This window comes from Leguminivora glycinivorella, chromosome 1 (assembly GCF_023078275.1).
Source record: "Leguminivora glycinivorella isolate SPB_JAAS2020 chromosome 1, LegGlyc_1.1, whole genome shotgun sequence".
NCBI lineage: Eukaryota > Metazoa > Arthropoda > Insecta > Lepidoptera > Tortricidae > Leguminivora > Leguminivora glycinivorella.
The window spans coordinates 28,165,249-28,183,748 of record NC_062971.1 but is presented as its reverse complement, the minus strand read 5'-3'; the positions used below and the strand labels follow the sequence as shown (position 1 = coordinate 28,183,748).

The 18,500-nt window shown below is 37.5% G+C and overlaps 1 protein-coding gene across 1 annotated transcript in view; it reads right to left on the bottom strand.

Moving 5' to 3' along the window:
- Nucleotides 1–2,064: 2,064 nt before the first annotated feature.
- LOC125228510 (acyl-CoA Delta-9 desaturase-like) overlaps nt 2,065–18,500 on the bottom strand; it is a 78,857-nt gene continuing 62,421 nt past the window's right edge. Inside the window, exons 4-7 of the mRNA XM_048133106.1 lie at nt 15,669–15,880; nt 9,030–9,215; nt 5,198–5,367; nt 2,065–2,422 (exon numbers count right to left, since the gene is read on the bottom strand). Coding sequence (XP_047989063.1) covers nt 2,310–2,422; nt 5,198–5,367; nt 9,030–9,215; nt 15,669–15,880 — 681 coding nt within the window. The 3' untranslated portion in view covers nt 2,065–2,309. The remainder of the gene's footprint in view (nt 2,423–5,197; nt 5,368–9,029; nt 9,216–15,668; nt 15,881–18,500) is intronic.

Here is an 18,500-nt window from a genome sequence, read left to right as displayed (position 1 = left end):
GCCCACGCAAGACACGGCGTAAGGTCTGTTAAGTTTACTAAAGGCCACTTGCATCAACGAAATTGACAGATTGGAATTTGACAGATCTGATGACAGCCCACTAACCCTGATTTAAGTGTTTGGTGCAAGTGGGCCTAAGGGCTATAACTAGCTATTAAAAACCTCTTTGAAATTACTGATTACAAAAAAACTGAAAAATTGATAATCCAATCATATTAGAAAATACATTTCATACGAGAGGAAGAGCGTTTAATGGTTAAAGTCATATAAAAATATATTCCTATTTTCAAGTGTCCGCTTAGTAAACTAAACAGTCCTTACATAGCCGACGTGCCAATCGATTACACTCCATAGCCAAAGAAAATCAACTGTTTCTGGCGCACTAATGTGGAAGAGTCATATAGAAAAGTAAAAAAAAGAGATAACAACACAACGCATCGCTAACGAATCGCACGTTGGCTAGGCAGACTGGTCTTGTAGTCTCTCTGGGCATTTTCGCGAAAAAAGATTCAAAAACTTTTTTTTCTAAAATAGGTAAACTTAATGTTTTTCCTACTCAAAATCATGAGCCCTTTCGATCCTACTAGGTAAAAAAAGCGTCCTAAAATTATTTTTTCCACTTTGTTATCATTTTTCAAACAATTTGTACAGCGCGGTTACAAAGTGGAAAGTATACAAAATAATAGAAAATTTTGGGACCATTTTTTTGTGTCTTGTTTTTTGTCCTAGATCGAAAGGGCTCCTGATTCTGAGTAAGAAAACATAAAATTTACCTACTTTAAAATAGTACATTACGATACAAGTGCGTAAAAAAGGAAGTTCCGAACGGACACGAGTTCCGAATTTCCTTTTCGCACGTGTATCGTCCGACGTTTTTCAGTACAGATGAGCCTCCGCAGTTTCGACCTGGCATATAATGGACCACTTCTCGAACTAGTGCGTAAAAAAACGACCATCTGTACTGAAAAAATATTTTTGGTGATTGTTCTCACGAAAATGCCCCTCTGCTGTTAACAGATTCAAAGGTATCGTCACCCTTTTAGTTTAACAATTAAATATCTAATTAAAAGTTAACACATATACCTATATTGATTTTAAAACAGTGATAAACTAAATTCATTTTACATATACCAACGTAAATATTTAACATAACCATTTATTATAACATCTCGTAAGAAAAGCTGTCGGGTAAAAAAACTTTAAGTATAACGATTTGCGAAAGGAGTAGGTAATTATGTTTTAAATCTGAACAAATAAGCGTTAAGATTGGTAACTTGCGCTGGTGAGGTTCGAATTAAAAGGTTCCATTTTAAAGTGCATAATAGGTACATACTTACATTTAACATTATAAATGCGAAAATGTGCCTGTCTCTTCGCGTTTACCATTCAACTAATAAACTGTGTCCCGGGAAATAACAGAAAGTTTTTATCCCAGAAATCCCTTAAATGAGTAAAAATTATCTCATATCCTATGCGAAAGTAAAATGATTTAGAAGCGCCTGTCAATTAATATAAAATTTGTTCAACTTCAATTATTTTCCATTATTTTCAATCAGGCGCTATTCCTTATTCTACGCAGACAAGTCGCGGGCAAAAGGTTAGGTACAAAATATAGTCATATCAAGAACGATTTAATACTGTATTATTTTTTTTTAACAAGCAGAAACGTCTGCGAACGATAGATGGCGCTAGACGTCACCCCAAGACGTGTGTACATAAGGAAAGGCATGGAAAGATTTGCGATGTCCGGCGTGGCTTCCGTAGCTCAATTGGTTAAGAGCCTTGCACGGATTGCAAATGATGCGGGTTCAAGTCCCGCCGGAAGCGTAAATTTTTCCATTTTTCCTTTAATATAAAAAAAAGATTGAATACTGGACTGACAAAGCCCATACAAAAAAGCGTACCCCTGAAATTTATGGGCCTTTTAAGCTTAAAACTAGATGGCGCTGTTTCGCAGTCTGAAAATGTTTTTATTTTTTATAAGAACATATGACGTATTTCTTTATTTTAAAATCATGAATCATGATATCACGTCAATACACATTTTGAAAATAAATAAATTTGTAGGCATCATCATTGTAGTTATGATAGTATTTAATAGGTGGCGCTAAAAAATCGAGGTACGATTCTTAGTATGAAGTATGTAAATCCTATATAAATAATCCTTGGTCATATTAAATATTTAATCATGAATACTAAAAGAAAATGTCTCGAAAGGAATGTCTTGCCGAAAATATCAGATTGTTCTCTTATTATTTTCGCTTTACGCGTCAGGTGTCTCAATGAAGTCAGGTTTATTTATAGTTGGCTCATTCTATGCCTTCGTTTTTCATCGTAGGTTCGGGTTCCTCGACGTCTCCCAGGGTTCCGTCCCCGCTCCGCTTCGCTCGGCTAATGATCATCGCCTTTGTCGCCGTTTTTACTGAAAATAATACAAATGTATCTTAATAAGCTACTAAATAGTTATTTTCCCCTCGGAAACACGTGTTTTGTCCTTTAATACTAGCGGGTAAAAACGCATTTTATCCACTAGTGGGTAAAGTAATTTGACCTTGAATAAATCGTTCGTTCTCAATCGCTCGTTTTTTTAATTCCACACTCGGCGTTAAAATACAACTTTGTCCCCTTGTATAACAAATAACACTCGGTGGCAAAGTTTGTTTAACCTTCGTGCCTTGATACCCTCGCAACGATCAAGATTCCACTTTTTGAACCACTCGCTACGCTCGCGGTTCAATATTGGAATCTTTCGCTTGCTCGGGTATCAATATTGGCACGTGCGGTTAAACAACAACTTTGCCCCTTGTAAAACACAAAATTTTTCACCACACCAACACGAACAAAATACTGGCTATAAAACATCAAACTAAATCAAATCTATCAATCTAATCAATATTTATGATTCAAAATCAGCATTTACACGTAAATTGTACCAGCCAGCTCAAGACATCAAGTTAAAATTTGTATGAAATTACTTTGCACTCTTGTGGATAAAATGATAAAATGCAATTTTGCTATCTGTTTTCGAATAGCAAAGTAAGCCTTTACCAGTTGGTGTGGTGAAAAGATAATTATATTTATTTCAAAAACGTCTTAATTCTCAAACTGTGGATCTTATTTGTGATTTTCAAGATCTAAACAGATACGCTACTTGCCTCCTAGTCAAATCAGCTTCTTTTTAAGAACTGTCAAAACTAATTTGAATGACTTGCTAATATGGAATTAATATGAATTCGAATCGAGTGACGTCACGGTACAATTCAGTTACTTTATATATTTCTACCTGACTTATTAAATAAAAATTGGATTTAAAAATAACTTTTGTCCATGTTTTTCTTATAATTATCTGATACTTTATTTCGTGCGTGGTATAATATATTTTATTTTAAGAACAGTCAAGTTCCCTATACTGATAATTAATACTAAGTGATCGAACATGAATAGGTAGATTAAGTCCGTTTTCACATTATCCGATCCGATATCGGATGTCGGAAGGATTTCAATAGAAAAAAAATCCAAGATGGCGCCTGTTATGTATGGGATATCGGTCCGACATCCGATATCGGATCGGATAATGTGAAAACGCACTAAGGGCCCATTTACACGCTGCGAGAACTCGCATGTGAGTTTTATTAGATTGCGGAATACTTGTTATAAAGACCGCATCGAAATCGGATTAGCATTTTTTAAGATACAAGTTGCCAAAGTTGGGAAAATTTGCTTTATATGGCCACTTTGAAAATCCTTTGCGAGTAAGTCAGAAATAATATATTTTTCTTACACAGAAAGTCAGAAACATTATATTTTTCTTACAGTTAGAAGTATGCATTGGTAATAGACATCATAATAAACAATTGCGAGGTCTGTTACGAAAAACAAAAAAAAACTGTTTTTTTTTATTGGATCGTCTTTCTACGGGTTTCTAAGGGATGAAATTTTTATATCCTTGGAAATAATCGTTTAATATGATGTCTATTACCAATGCATACTTATAACTGTAAGAAAAATATAATGTTTCTGACTTTCTAGCTAAGGAATTTATAAGCGACCATATAAACAAACTAAGCCAACTTTGACAACTCGTATCTTAAAAACTACTGATCCGATTTCGTTTCAGTTTTTAGTTTATAATCATGAATCTATTTGTCTTTAATTTTAATGGCAACGCCAATATTACTTTATTCAGGCATTTTACTTTATATGACTGGAGCTAATTTAGAAAGTCGTACGCATTTCTCTCTTAATACCTAGGTACTAAACGATTTCCGTGACTATCAATATACGTTTATTCTGAAAATTAGAAAATATGGGGATGTAATTAATTCTAAGCACTCTAAAGCCCTATTGAAGATAGTTTGTAAATCAGACTAAGTAGCTTTTATCTCGATTAAACTTACTAGAATTAATACAATACAATACAATACAATACAATACTCTTTATTGCACACCTCATATAGTTTACAAGTAATGCACAAGAAACAAAAACAAATTAAACAGAGGTAACAACAGGCGGTCTTATCGCTTAAGAGCGATCTCTTCCAGACAGCCTTTGGGTACTGGAGTTAATATAATCAGAATATATGGTAGGTGGCTCTAAGAAATATAAGAAGTAGAATTTAAATACAACCAAACAACACAAAACACTCATTCAAATAGACATACATAAATAAGTATAACCATAAACATACATACATAAATACATACATAAAAAGGTTTAATATTAATAAAGAAACAAACAACAGTGTCATTCATAAAATCTAAGGAAGGGAAAGATAGGTATTCTTTAAGATTTGATTTAAAAGAGGCAATAGATTGAGAACATTTTAACTCAACAGGGAGAGAGTTCCACAGTCGAATAGCTTGGAAAGTAAATGAACGATTATAAAATTTGGAAGATGAAGATGGCACAGATAGAAGGTTTTGAGAGGATCTAATTGAGTTAAAATAAGAGAAACGCTCCTTGAGATAGCGGGGTGTTGCTGGATTAAAAAGAAAAAACTACTAAAATTACTACTTAATTAATTACTAGATTAAGGAGGTAGACCTGTCCTCCCTGAGCTCGGCGTCCGCGAAAGCTGGCGCGATACCACTCCAGACAGTGGAGTGTTCACAAAGTGGAGTGCATTTGTGTTGGAGTCCAAAACTCATTTTGGGTCATTGCACGAGCCAAGTAATTTTAAATATTAAGTAAACTTACAATTATACGCCCATCCAATTTTAGCAAAAGCGTCAATGAAGCCCGTGGAGATGTTGATTCGCCCTAGCTCGGAGGTCCTGTAGTCCCACGGGAAAACATGGTGATAGTTGTGCCAGCCCTCCCCCAGGGCTGCCAGGCTTACCATCACGCTCTCTGTCGACTTTATAAACCTGCAACAAGCGAATATTTAAGAACACTCGATATTAGTCGATATATCCAGCAGAGCTAGCATATTGATTGTCACGAGAGTATTTATGTAGTTGCGAGATCGCACGACCTTTTCTAAAGAGGATACGGTAGCGAAAATGCTAAAATGGAAAGGAGCCCCCCTTTCAACTTGCGAATTTTAGTTAAAAATACAAGTGTTATTAACTAGATTTATCGAAAAAAAATTGTCCATTAAGAACAACTCAGTCAAAAGATATTTCAAAAAAATCTTTAAAATCGAGGTTCCGCTCTCGACTCTTTCCTCCTTCAAAACTTAATCAATCGGAACGAAATTTGAGAATCTGAATAACAATGAAATAATCTATGTCGGACCGTTTAGCTTTTTTGGTTAATTGTTACCAATCTTGAGTATCACACCTTTTTTTGCGCCACATTGAAAAAGGCCGTTTTTGGAAAATTTTGATTGGCTCTAGAGTCTTTAAAAAGCAGAATATCAAAAAAATCAAAACGGTCCGACACAGATAAAAATAGTAACAATCTGTGTTGAAAAAATCATTGCTCTATCTTCAAAAACCAGGGAGGAAATCGTCGAGAGCGTTTGTATGGAGAATTGACCCCTACCGTATCGTCTTAATGACATAAGGACGGGTAGTTTATCTCGCGGCGACATACTCTCGCGCCAATCATGTGCTACTCCTGCAGAGAATGGGCGAGAATTGAGCCGTCAATAGATTGTTTTATGACAGCCGGCATAGTAGATGTGACAATTCCTTAGCTAGTAGGATCGAAAGGGCTCGTGATTCAGAGTTGGAAAAAACATTAAATTTACCTGATTTAAAAAAAGGTTTTTTAAACTTTTTCGCGAAAATGCCCCTAAGGTATCCCTGGCTGAGTAAATAGTGGAGATAACCAGATGCACCCGTATTCTTGTATAAGCTTAATACATCAACTAACGACTAATCGGTCGTTAGATATAATCACATTTGACTTGACTTGTAACACGTGACTTAATCGAATTACGTTTGTGTAACTAATTTCCAATGTTTCAAGGACGGCGTTGTTCCGTGGAAATCCTAGTACGTTTTCAGAATATGTTGATGTTAATTTTAGCCAGTTTTCCCAGAAACTACGAGGACAATGCCGTTCTCGAAACGTCGTAGGAGTTCAAAATATACGAGTTCAAAATATACCTAAATCATACGCGTTACGCGTCTCATGTTACAAGTTTTAATATTTAAAATCGTGATCGTGAAGTTCATGCCATTTGCATTATAATAAGTACTATACCAATTTAAAATACTTTTGACAAGTTTTTGTACAAATATAATTGCGACCCTTAAGTATCAGTGCGACAAAGCCAGTTGCGTATCACGGACTGTCAAAGATTGTTCTCTTGGCTGCCTGTCGGCCCAGCCGAAGTGACAATCGATAAATGGGCGAATCAACTTTTTGACCGACAGTTTTGAGTGTCTTTGGCGTTACTCAAAATGTCTCTGGAGTTACCAAGAAATCCACCTTCCAATGATTTATGTATCAGTTTATTAGGTATAACGGTTAGGCACTGGTCCCACCGCGAGCTAGTATTAAACTATGAGCTATCGGCTATAAAAACGAACAAAAGATAATCACTCTCGTGTAAATAAAAGAGACACGGCGATGTTTATAGTTACTCGCCCAGCGGTGAGCTATCAATATAGCCGTGTCTCTTTTATTTGCACGGGAGTGCTTATCTTTTGTTCGTTTTTATAGCCGATAGCTCATAGCTTACTAGCTCGCGATGGGACCAGTGCCTTAGGTTCTTGAATGTTTTACATACACCATAAATGAAAAAATCCATTACTTATTTAAGGACGAAACTTTTAATTTGAGTGAGTAGGTCAAAAAATAGATTCGTCCAAATACAAAAGAGTAATAGCGAGAGCTAGCTACAGATGTAGTGCGAAAAGATTTTCCTTCGTATTTTTACGTAAACGTTCGTATTTGTCATGCTAGTTCAGACAGTGTCACTACGTCTTGTACTGAGAGTGACTGAAATAGCATGATACGTTCGTACGTTTCCGTAAAAATACGAAGTGACCAAATACATATATTTCACATTAGTCAACCAATTGGAACCCATTGATTATACAGACTACATCTCTGATATATGATAGACAGACGTTAATATGCAAGTAGCGCTTTATTGACAACCGACACTTATGAACCTTTTAGATAAAAAATGGCACATGTAATGATCTATTGTTTTACCTTAAAGAGAGTATGTAAGTAAGTTTGAGTAATGTTCTTCAATTTATGGTTCCAAATCTCCTGAGGAGTCTCAGAGATACATTGGGCACTCGTTCAATACGCTAAGGAAATACCTTTCGTGAGCCCCTGACTTCGCCACGCGCCATTCTGAGAGCCAGTTCAGGTGCTACCTCGGAGGAAATATAGACTGGAGTAGCCTTTCAGTTACTTACCCCTCTGCCAAAAAACTTGAACAAATGTTCATAAAGTCACGTAAATACAATTTCACAATCGATTCATGCTCATTCACAGAATCGCCACGACACATATCACTGGTAATTAAAAATGCCTGCGTGTGCTGTGAACACTTGTAATAAGCGCTCAAATACCTCAAGTTTGCAAAAAGATGGCATAATATTCCATTTGTAAGTAATTTTAATATTGTTATATTACTGTTTTTATTATCTAAATGATAATATTTTTGTCATACGTCATCGAATATCGATTTATGTGATCGAATGCAATCGATTTGAAATTTGTTGGTGGGTAGAAATTACGTCACGAACACTCCCCACGAGACTTCGATTTTTTGCTGTTTAAGAAGTTACCTAATGTGGTTTACAATAGGGTCGATATTTATGTATCAATTTATTCATAAAAAGACGCACTCCCCACGAGACTTCATTTATATATTTTGTAAGAATTAACCTAATTTCAATTAGAATAGAGCATATAATAATATTGACATCGTAATGAGACATTGATCATCATAATGAGCATGTGTTATTTTTTTATCATAATGTGCGTGTGTATTGACAATAATATTTTTTGCATTTGTGAGTACTCCTTTACATGTGTTATTTCCTCACCTCCCGCGAATCTTGGCAGAATTATTTGACATTGACGCCACTCTAGCAATTGGAGTATACAACAAACATGACAAAATGACAAGCAGTAAGAGATTTCTTACAATCTCATTTATAACATCACTATGACACACTACAGTGGCCTAAGGCACTGGTCCCACCGCGAGCTAGTAAACTATGAGCTATCGGCTATAAAAACGAACAAAAGATGATCACTCCGGTGTAAATAAAAGAGACACGGCGATGTTTATAGTTACTCGCCCAGCGGTGAGCTATCAATATCGCCGTATCTCTTTTATTTGCACGGGAATGCTTATCTTTTGTTTGTTTATATAGCCGATTGCTCATAGCTTACTAGCTCGCGGTGGGACCAGTGCCTATTAGGGTTCCAATTGGTTGACTGTACGTTGGCTGGGTTCCCTGTAGGCCTAGCACATGATTGCCGCGGGAGTATGTCGCCGCAAGATAGATCACACGTCTTCTTCTAACTGTATTAATGACATAAGGACGGGTAGTCTATCTCGCGGCGACATGCTCCCGCGGCAATCATGTGCTAGGCCCTGATCGTGTACCTGTCGTAAGGCTTATTTCCCCACAGATGCGCGAAGCTGTTGACGCAGAAGGCGATGTTGAGCGTGATGGTGAACCTGGTCACGAAGCTGACCACGAAGCTGTTCACCAGCGACTCGCCCCAGCAGTGCCACGGGATCCACACCGGCAGGATCACGTTCAGCAGCGCGAACAAAGGGATGAAGTATCTGAAAGTAAATATTCATAATTAGTAGACGGGCCTTTTTTTTTTCAATGTTATCACTCCACTTTTTTGTATTATAGGTATTTTTTACGCGATTCATACTCAGAATCGCGAGGTCTTTTGATCCTGGTAGGAGAATGTCACAAGATTTCCATACATTTTTCAAACCTTTCATTCCGTTACCGCCATAGAAAATATATATGAACGGAAATATATGTAACGGAATGGGGAAAAAATCTCGGGACACTTTTCTTCTCCTATAGGATTGAGAAAGCTTGCCATTCTGAGTGGAAACCACAGTGGTTCGAGAATAGAAAAATTCCAAATGCACCCGAGTGTAACACAAAAAAAGTGGGGTGCGACAACTTTGTAAATCATCTTTATTACTAGATTCACCTACTTTTATCAATTTTAAAGCAGTTAATTTGACTTTATTCAAGGTCAAATTACTTTACCCACTAGTGGATAAAATGCGTTTTTACCCGCTGGTATTAAAGGACAAAACACGTGTTTCCGAGCTAGTGAGGGGAAAAAGCTTTTTTTTACAGCTTTGCAAAAAAGTGGGGTAACAACGGCCGCTGATAGCATTAATATTGGTAATAATTTCCATAACATTACGTCGTGTATTTCTGACAATCAGTCCTTGATGCACATTGACAATGCTACATTGTTTTGACGACCGGTCTGGCCTAGCGCGTAGTGACCCTGCCTGCTAAGCCGCGGTCCAGGGTTCGAATTCCGGTATGGGCATTTATTTGTGTGATGAGCATAGATATTATTTGTTCCTGAGTCATGGATGTTTTCTATATATATAAGTATTGTATATTATATATATAGTTGTCTGAGTACCCACAACACAAGTCTTCTTGAGCTTACCGTGGGATTCAGTCAATCTGTGTAAGACTAAGAATATCCTATAATATTTATTTATTTCTTATTTATTTATTTACACCGAAGACAGTGAATTTTTCACTTTTGATTTGTCTCCAAGTATTAATTAAATCGATTGCAGACGATTCAATTTGATACAAAATTAATTTAATTTCATAAATGGTTGAATTGAAATGGCAGATAATCCGGTATAAATGAGTGATCCGTCAGGAGCAGCTTTTGAATACAAAAATCCATCAAATATTTTTCACTACGGACATTACATTATGAGTTTCAAAATTCACACCAACTTGGTGGAGTTTAATTTAAGTTTACGCTTTGTTAAAATTCTGAATAAGATATAAGTTTTAGACACCTCTAGTTAATTAATCACTCAAGGTAAAGAACAAGTTTCAGATGCTTTTAAGGACGTTTATTTTCTCACTAGAATTGGAAATTTTTAAATGAGAAAATTTTCGGCCTCTAAAACCTGTTTCCGTTATAGATGAGGCACCAAGAGGATGTTCGTTTGCAAAAATAGCGCACCTCATTCTGACTTCTTCTGATATATATTGTATAGGTCTCAGACATCATATAAACAGATGTTGCCAAGCAGTTTTGTGGTCCCCCCCCCCGCCATTTAAAAATTGCATACAAACAAAAAAAATGGTTTTTATCAAATCATGCCGTGTAGGGTATCAAAAGAAAGGGCTTATTGAGTAGTTTACGAATATATAGCATACTATAACATTTCTTACACTTTTTTTAAGAATTTTTTAGAAAATTTACGAAAATGCTTCATTTTGGAGTTCACTTTAAACCCCTGTAGATTAAGAACTAATGAGTATATTTTTATAGTTATTATTTTAAGTAACTAACAAGAGTCCAATGTCTACAAACCAATGGTTCGTACAGTGAAAAAATTGCATTTGGGAGCAGGGGGAGCAGTCAAAGATGGCGAGTTTCGATAATTGAAAAATCTTATCATTTCGATCTCTGAGTGGAGTTCCGTTTGCGGACCTCAATCTGGCATATATTTATTACATAGACGGATATTGTCAATTTTACACCCCCCCCCCCCTCACCCTCCCCTCCTTCACAAATATTATTGAAAATTACATAGACCTTTCAAAGCTCTTTTCAACCGTTACTTGAGCATATTGATTTCCTTCAATAATAAAACTGATTGACAATATCTGTCTATGTAATAAATATATGCCAGATTGAGGTCCGCAAACGGAACTCCACTCAGAAACCGAAATGTTAAGATATTTCAATTGTCGAAACTCGCCATCTTTGACTACTCCCCCTGCTCTCAAATGCAATTTTTTCACTGTACGAACTATTGGTTCGTAGACATTGGACTCTTGTTAGTTACTTAAAATAATAATTATAAAAATATACTCATTAGTTCTTAATCTACAGTGGTTTAAAGTGAACTCCAAAATGAAGCATTTTCGTAAATTTTCTAAAAAATTCTTAGAGAAAGTGTAAGAAATGTTATAGTATGCTATATATTCGTAAACTACTCAATAAGCCCTTTCTTTTGATATCCTACACGGCATGATTTGATGAAAAAAATTTTTTTGTTTTTATGCAATTTTTAAATGGCGGGGTGGGGGGACGGGGACCACAAAACTGCTTGGCAACATCTGTTTATATGATGTCTGAGACCTATACAATATATATCAGAAGTCAGAATGAGGTGCGCTATTTTTGCAAACGAACATCCTCTTGGAGCCTGCTCTATTAGCTTTTAAGAGTCTAATACAGTTAATTTCTCTTAAAAAACTAGTGTCTTAACTCATACTGATATCAAGTTATTCACAAAATAAATGTAATGACTCAACAAGTCAATCACAATCTTTTCTCACCTCAAGCTCGACAAAGTCGGATTATATGTCATTAGAACTTCACGGAAAGCATGACATTATATCCCTTGTCAACAACCGTGATATAATGTTGTATGAAAATTCATTATTACACACGGCGCAATAATGTAATTGCCAAATAATTGCACCTTATTGCTATGACGATAAAGTCTAATTTCGTTAAGCCGTAATGCCCGCGGCGGGCATGGCCAACTCGATTTTCAAAAACCGAAGCCGCGACCGACTCGATTTTCATTTGACGCACGATCTTCATTTGTTGAAATACTGTCAGAAACGAGTTGTGACAAGTTTCCATAATTGGACTAATGTCTCAAATATAAACTTGTATTTTTAAATTATAATTATTTTCTTAAATATATAAATATAAACACTATTAATTTGCTGTTTTTTCTTGTCTCGCATAAGGTGAGAAAAGTAGAGTATATACTTATATCCATACAAAAGAACTAGGCCCGCAATGTAATGCAGGATGCAGGCACACTCGCGTTAAAGGCTCGTTTTTAGGGTTCCGTAGTCAACTAGGAACCCTTATAATTTCGCCATGTCTGTCTGTCCGTCCGTTCGTCCATCCGTCCGTCCGTCCGCGGATAATCTCAGTAACCGTTAGCACTAGAAAGCTGAAATTTTGTACCAATATGTATATCAATCGCTCCAACAACGTGCAAAAATAAAAAATGGAAAAAAATGTTTTATTAGGGTACCCTCCCTACATGTAAAGTGGGGGCTGATATTTTTTTTCATTCCAACCCCAACGTGTGATATATTTTTGGATAGGTATTTAAAAATGAATAAGGGTTTACTAAGATCGTTTTTTATAATGTATATTTTTGATAATATTAATATTTTCGGAAATAATCGCTCTAACTTTTGAACCATATGTTTAAAAAATATAAAAAAAATCACAAAAGTAGAACTTTATAAAGTCTTTCTAGGAAAATTGTTTTGAACTTGATAGGTTCAGTAGTTTTTGAGAAAAATACGGAAAACTACGGAACCCTACACTGAGCGTGGCCCGACACGCTCTTGGCCGGTTTTTACTTTTATATCTCATAGTATGACGTAACATGTAATGTCATTAAGTGTCATCACAATATTTCATAGCTACAGTACTTACATTGATGCTGAGAAAATTTCCAAAAATTTATATATGAGGTGAAAATTAAGTGTAACTTAAAAACACCTGTAAATTAATAATAACACTAATGAATCATCATCATCCTCCTTGCGTTATCACGGCATTTGACACGGCTCATGGGAGCCTGGGGGTCTGCTTTGAAAACTAATCCCAAAATTTGGCGTAGACGCTAGTTTTACGAAAGCAACTGCCATCTGACCTTCCAACCCTAAGGGTAACTAGGCCTTATTGGGATTAGTCTGGTTTCGGTTTTTTAAGTTCTTATATGAAAGTAAATAAATCTGTGGACAATCAGCTGAAGTGGTTAAATATGTGTGATTCCTAGTACTTTACATGGCGCAATCGGTAGGATACGAACCTTGCTCAAACATGGAGTCTGCATGATTTCCAATAAAGTCTATATTATATTATAATTACTATTAGACTATGATACTTCTAACCGCGAATTGTACAGACAGATATATATTTATTTAAAAAAGTTATTTTGGAATGCAGATAATTTTGATTCGTTGTTTCATCCGCTACTATTGATACTGTCTGTACCAGCCTACATTTATTTGGTGGTGTTAGAACACTGTATTGTCCTGATTCAGTGATTTCGGCTTTGTTAGACTTTAATTGCTATGTAGCAATTATTAGGGTTAGTACAACTCGATGTCACTTTGCGTGTGACGAGCGCTACCACAGGTGCCGTAGCCGAATGGCATTTCTGCGACGCGAAACGAAAACGAAACGCCGCGAAAGGTAGTCTGGCTCTGTCGCGCCAATACGCAAGAGCGATAGAGATAGTTATCTACAAGCATTTCGTTTCATGAGTGTTTGTGCCATTCGGCTACGTATCCAGCTCAGATATAAGATAATTACATCTAGATACTTGATGTTTAACAGCTCTAAGTAGGCGAAGGATCAAATAGCGTCATACATTAGTAATAGTACGATTCGACTCTGAACCGCTGCCAAATGTCGGTTTTGGTAAGAAGTGCCCTTTCTGTACCTATAATTTTATAGGTTAATTTATTCTGTAGTAAATCTGCGCTCTAGGGCCATAAAGCAGCGACATACGACTGTACGATACGATGGATATTATAATTATCTTATAATATTGAGATACGAGTATAGTAAGCGCAATGACGATCACTTACTCATGTCAATCACGACGATCACAACGTCTCGAAATTTAAATTTGCCTTTCTCTAAAATTTAAATTGGATTGAGTTACTTCCTTGGCACAATTTAATTCAATTTCCTAAAATTTTCAACCTAATAAAATCGGAAGCGGGTCATTAAAATACCCCGATAAGTATCTAGTCATATTTCCCGAATATGGGAGCAAGAATTGATATTCCAGTTTTAACGTGAAGAAAAGCCAATTATTAAGCGTCCTGAGGCGTTATGATTGTTAATGAAATATAAAGCATCGATTTCTCGGTAGATCCTTTATATCCCTTTGACTTGATGTATGACATAGAAGGTAAAATTTACGCAGCTTGGACTTGGCGCCGTGTGGTGCCAGCAAAAAATGGGTTGTGACTCCAACCGGGCTCACCGAAGCACAGTATAATAAAGAGTAGGTACTATCGTACAGTATGGCCACTCCCGCTCCCCGCTGAAAGTTCCGCCAACCCCCTCTCGGTTACCTCACAGTTACCGCCTGTCAAAAAAGCGAACAGTCGACCTGTCATATTTCACTCATACAAGCATAGTACGCGTTCACCTACACGAGCTTAGAATGTGTGCTAGGAACGTGCCTCTTTCATAAATTTGATCGCCAGTGTCCGAGGTGTGACCGAAGTAAGAATACTAAACGTTTATTTATTTATTTTATTTTTTTAAACGTTATGTGGCGACTGGCAATCAAAACTTAGTCTGGCTCTGTCGCGCCTCTACAGAAGAGCCACAGGGAGAGCTTGTGAAGATACGATTACACAGCGTAAGCAAGTGAGACGTTGGATAGGTACCCTAGTATACTAGTACCTAGTCTACCGAAAGTGTACCCTCTCAGCTTCGCACACGTGATCGTAAACACAGTTCTAGATCATTACAATCTTATCAGCTTCTGAAAAATCTAAAGGTAGACCAGCTCTCTTATACGTAGGTATTAGTTTGCAAAGCTGCTGCATGCAGTGTAATCGCATCTTCATTCTTTAAGACAAAAGTTTGATTTTGCGAGCACATCAGAGCACTTGCACTCCATTATCCGGTGAATAACTGTTGATAAAGTCCCCATTTCCGGATACGGCAAGGAAGGATAATATTTATGATGATTTGACTTTTGGGTTTATGTACAATTGTACATACTTGTGTGTTTTTATTCAAAGCGGCTCCATCGCAAACTTATTTTGCTACCTTTCTTTCCACGAATCTCTGTTTTGACATTTTGATGGAATGTCGATCAGTTTCGCTGCGGCACGGTCATGACCAGTGAAACTTCGAATTATTATAGACCCGCCAATCGCTTATAAACTTTGACCATGCGGTCTAGCACAGCTTGCGCTCTCGCGCTTTTAAAGGCGCGAGATCGCAAGTTGTTCTAAGCCGCCAGGAGATGACTGTAACTTACTTCTTCTGCCACGCCACAACAGGGTCCGTCTCGAGGTCCCTCGAGGTGAGCTTCAGCGCAGCGCGGCGGTCCTCGACGGCGGGGTGCGGGGTCAGCACGAGCCAGCCCACGTGCGCGAACCAGAAGCCGCGCCGGATGTCGTGCGGGTCCGCTGCCGTCTCCGTGTACTTGTGGTGCACGCGGTGATCTAGCGCCCACGTGTATATGTCGCGCTGGAAAGAATACCAACGGTCAGTTTTCACTTTAACTTGGAGTTGCCAGATGGCTACAATTTCACAGGATTTTCCCGGTTTTTTTTATTTCTTCGCGACTCCCGACATACTGAAAATTTCGGGTAACAACATGTCAAACTTGCTGATGCGCTACGCCCGGATAGGTTCACATAGATAAAATACACATGATAACCTTAGTCCTTAAATAACTTTATTATATTTTGTTTATCATTACAAACTTATTTGATTTTATTTTACAAGATTTTATTTTAGCTCGACATCTCGAAAATATTACCTTTGTCCCGATATTGGGATACTTAATCTGCTAAGTCAAAATAGTCTCATATCTTAGTAAAATAAGCGTACATCTAACCAAGAGTGTAATCGATGACGCTTAATATTTTATCGTAGATATCTCATTCTCTCGTTCTTTCGTATTGGTACGACAGTGAGTAGCGTATCGTTCGACAAGGTGCGTCAACAATTTGTACACATGGTTTTGGTACAAGCACTGAGTTTTGGGTGCGGGAATGTTACGAGTACCTACACTATTTAAACACAAGAGACTGTGCCGATAGCCGACTCGACTCTTTAAAAGTATACTTAATCCTGTGAGTAGGTGTACTCGTAAACTGAAAGTGTCGTGTTTAATACCTATTAACCGCGTAAACACGCACGGAACAGATCTAAACTTTTTTATGTGATAGGCAAGAGCAGGCAGCAGACAGACCACCTGACGGTTAACGGCCCCCGTCGCCCATGAACATAAGATGCAACGGAGGGGACCACGTTACCAATCCCTGGGAACCCTAAACACCGCTTCTTGAAGAACTATGTAGTGAAGGACAAAGGAGGTAACTAACTCATTTAGCGTGCGATGGCTACTGGCCCGCGACTTAGACTATTACCCGTCACACAACTATGTAGAAAGGGACGGGTAGTCTATATCGCAGGCTAGATACTGTCGGGCCTATTATGTGTTTTTCCTGTTGGTATGAGTTTTTTAACCGCCGCCTCAAATCTCTCAAGGAAGGAAGGTTCTCAAGTCGTCTGCATGTTTTTTTTTTAATGTTTGTTCCCCGATAGCTCCGTCGTTACTGGACTGATTTAGATTTTTATTTTTTATTTAATGTATATGCATACAGATTGGTCCCGTTTTTCTCAGAACTTAGTTCTGATGATGGGATCCTGGAGAAATCGAGGGAACTACTCAAATCTGAAAGGCACACATATGGTGATTATTGTGTTTTTTTAAGGAACAGCATGCATTTACGTACGGAACAGCATGCATTTACGTATTTGGTGCAGTGGAACTGCTGATGATGGTCAGAACGGAACTCCTCAAATCTGAACGGCACGCTTATAATGACTTTGATATTTTTATAAGAAGAGCATGCACTTACGTCTAGAACAGTGACATTTGGTGCAGTGGAACTGCTGATGAAGGTCAGAACCGAACTCCTCAAATCTTAACGGCACACTTACAGTGACTTTGGTATTTTTATAAGAACAGCATGCACTTACGTCCAGAACAGTGACATTTGGTGTAGTGGAACTGCTGATGAAGATCAGAACGGAACTCCTTAAATCTGAACGGCACACTTATAGTGACTTTGGTATTTTTATAAGAATAGCATGCATTTAAGTTCAGAACAGTGACATTTATTTAGTTATGTAAGTTATGTTTGTTAAGAATATTGAGTTTTCAAGTCAAATTTTGTCAAGCTTCGATTTCATATAATCGGATTCATGAGGAATTGAGGAAACTCCTCAAACCTTAACGGTGTACGTATATTCATTTGTGTTGCCATCAAATCATCATCATCCTCCTTGCGTTATCCCGGCATTTGCCACGGCTCATGGGAGCCTGGGGTCCGCTTTGACAACTAATCCCAAGATTTGGCGTAGGCACTAGTTTTATGAAAGCGACTGCCATTTGACCTTCCAACCCGTAACTAGACCTTATTGGGATTAGTCCGGTTTCCTCACGATGTTTTCCTTCACCGAAAAGCGACTGCGTGGCAAATATCAAATGACAAATGTGTTGCCATCAAATAATTAAAGCATTAAAAGCAGCTTTAAAAAATACCTACACATTTCTAGATAATCCAACATTCGCAAGTAGCTTTCATCAGGCGGCGGTTTTTTTTTCTTAAAAATTATCCATTATGAGGACCGGTCTGGCCTAGCGCGTAGTGATCCTGCCTGCTACGCCGCGGTCCCGGGTTCGAATCCCGGTAAGGGCATTTATTTGTGTGATGAGCACAGATATTTGTTCCTGAGTCATAGATGTTTTCTATGTATATGAGTATTTGTATTAATATACAAATACTCATATATCGTTATATGTATATCGTTGTCTGAGTACCTGCAAAACAAGCCATTATGAGCTTACCGTGGGGCTCAGTCAATCTGTGTAAGAATGTCCTATAATATTTATTTATTTATTTAATTATGTAAATGCCGCCACAGTATGTTCGTCTTTTTAGCTCAAGTCAGCTTTAACACACTAAGGGCCTGTTCACACTAGCGATTCTTTTCGGCGATTTTTGGGCGATGCGAGATCGCGGCGAGCACGCAACGAGCTCGCCGCGGGTCGTCGCGGCATCGCAGCAATTTT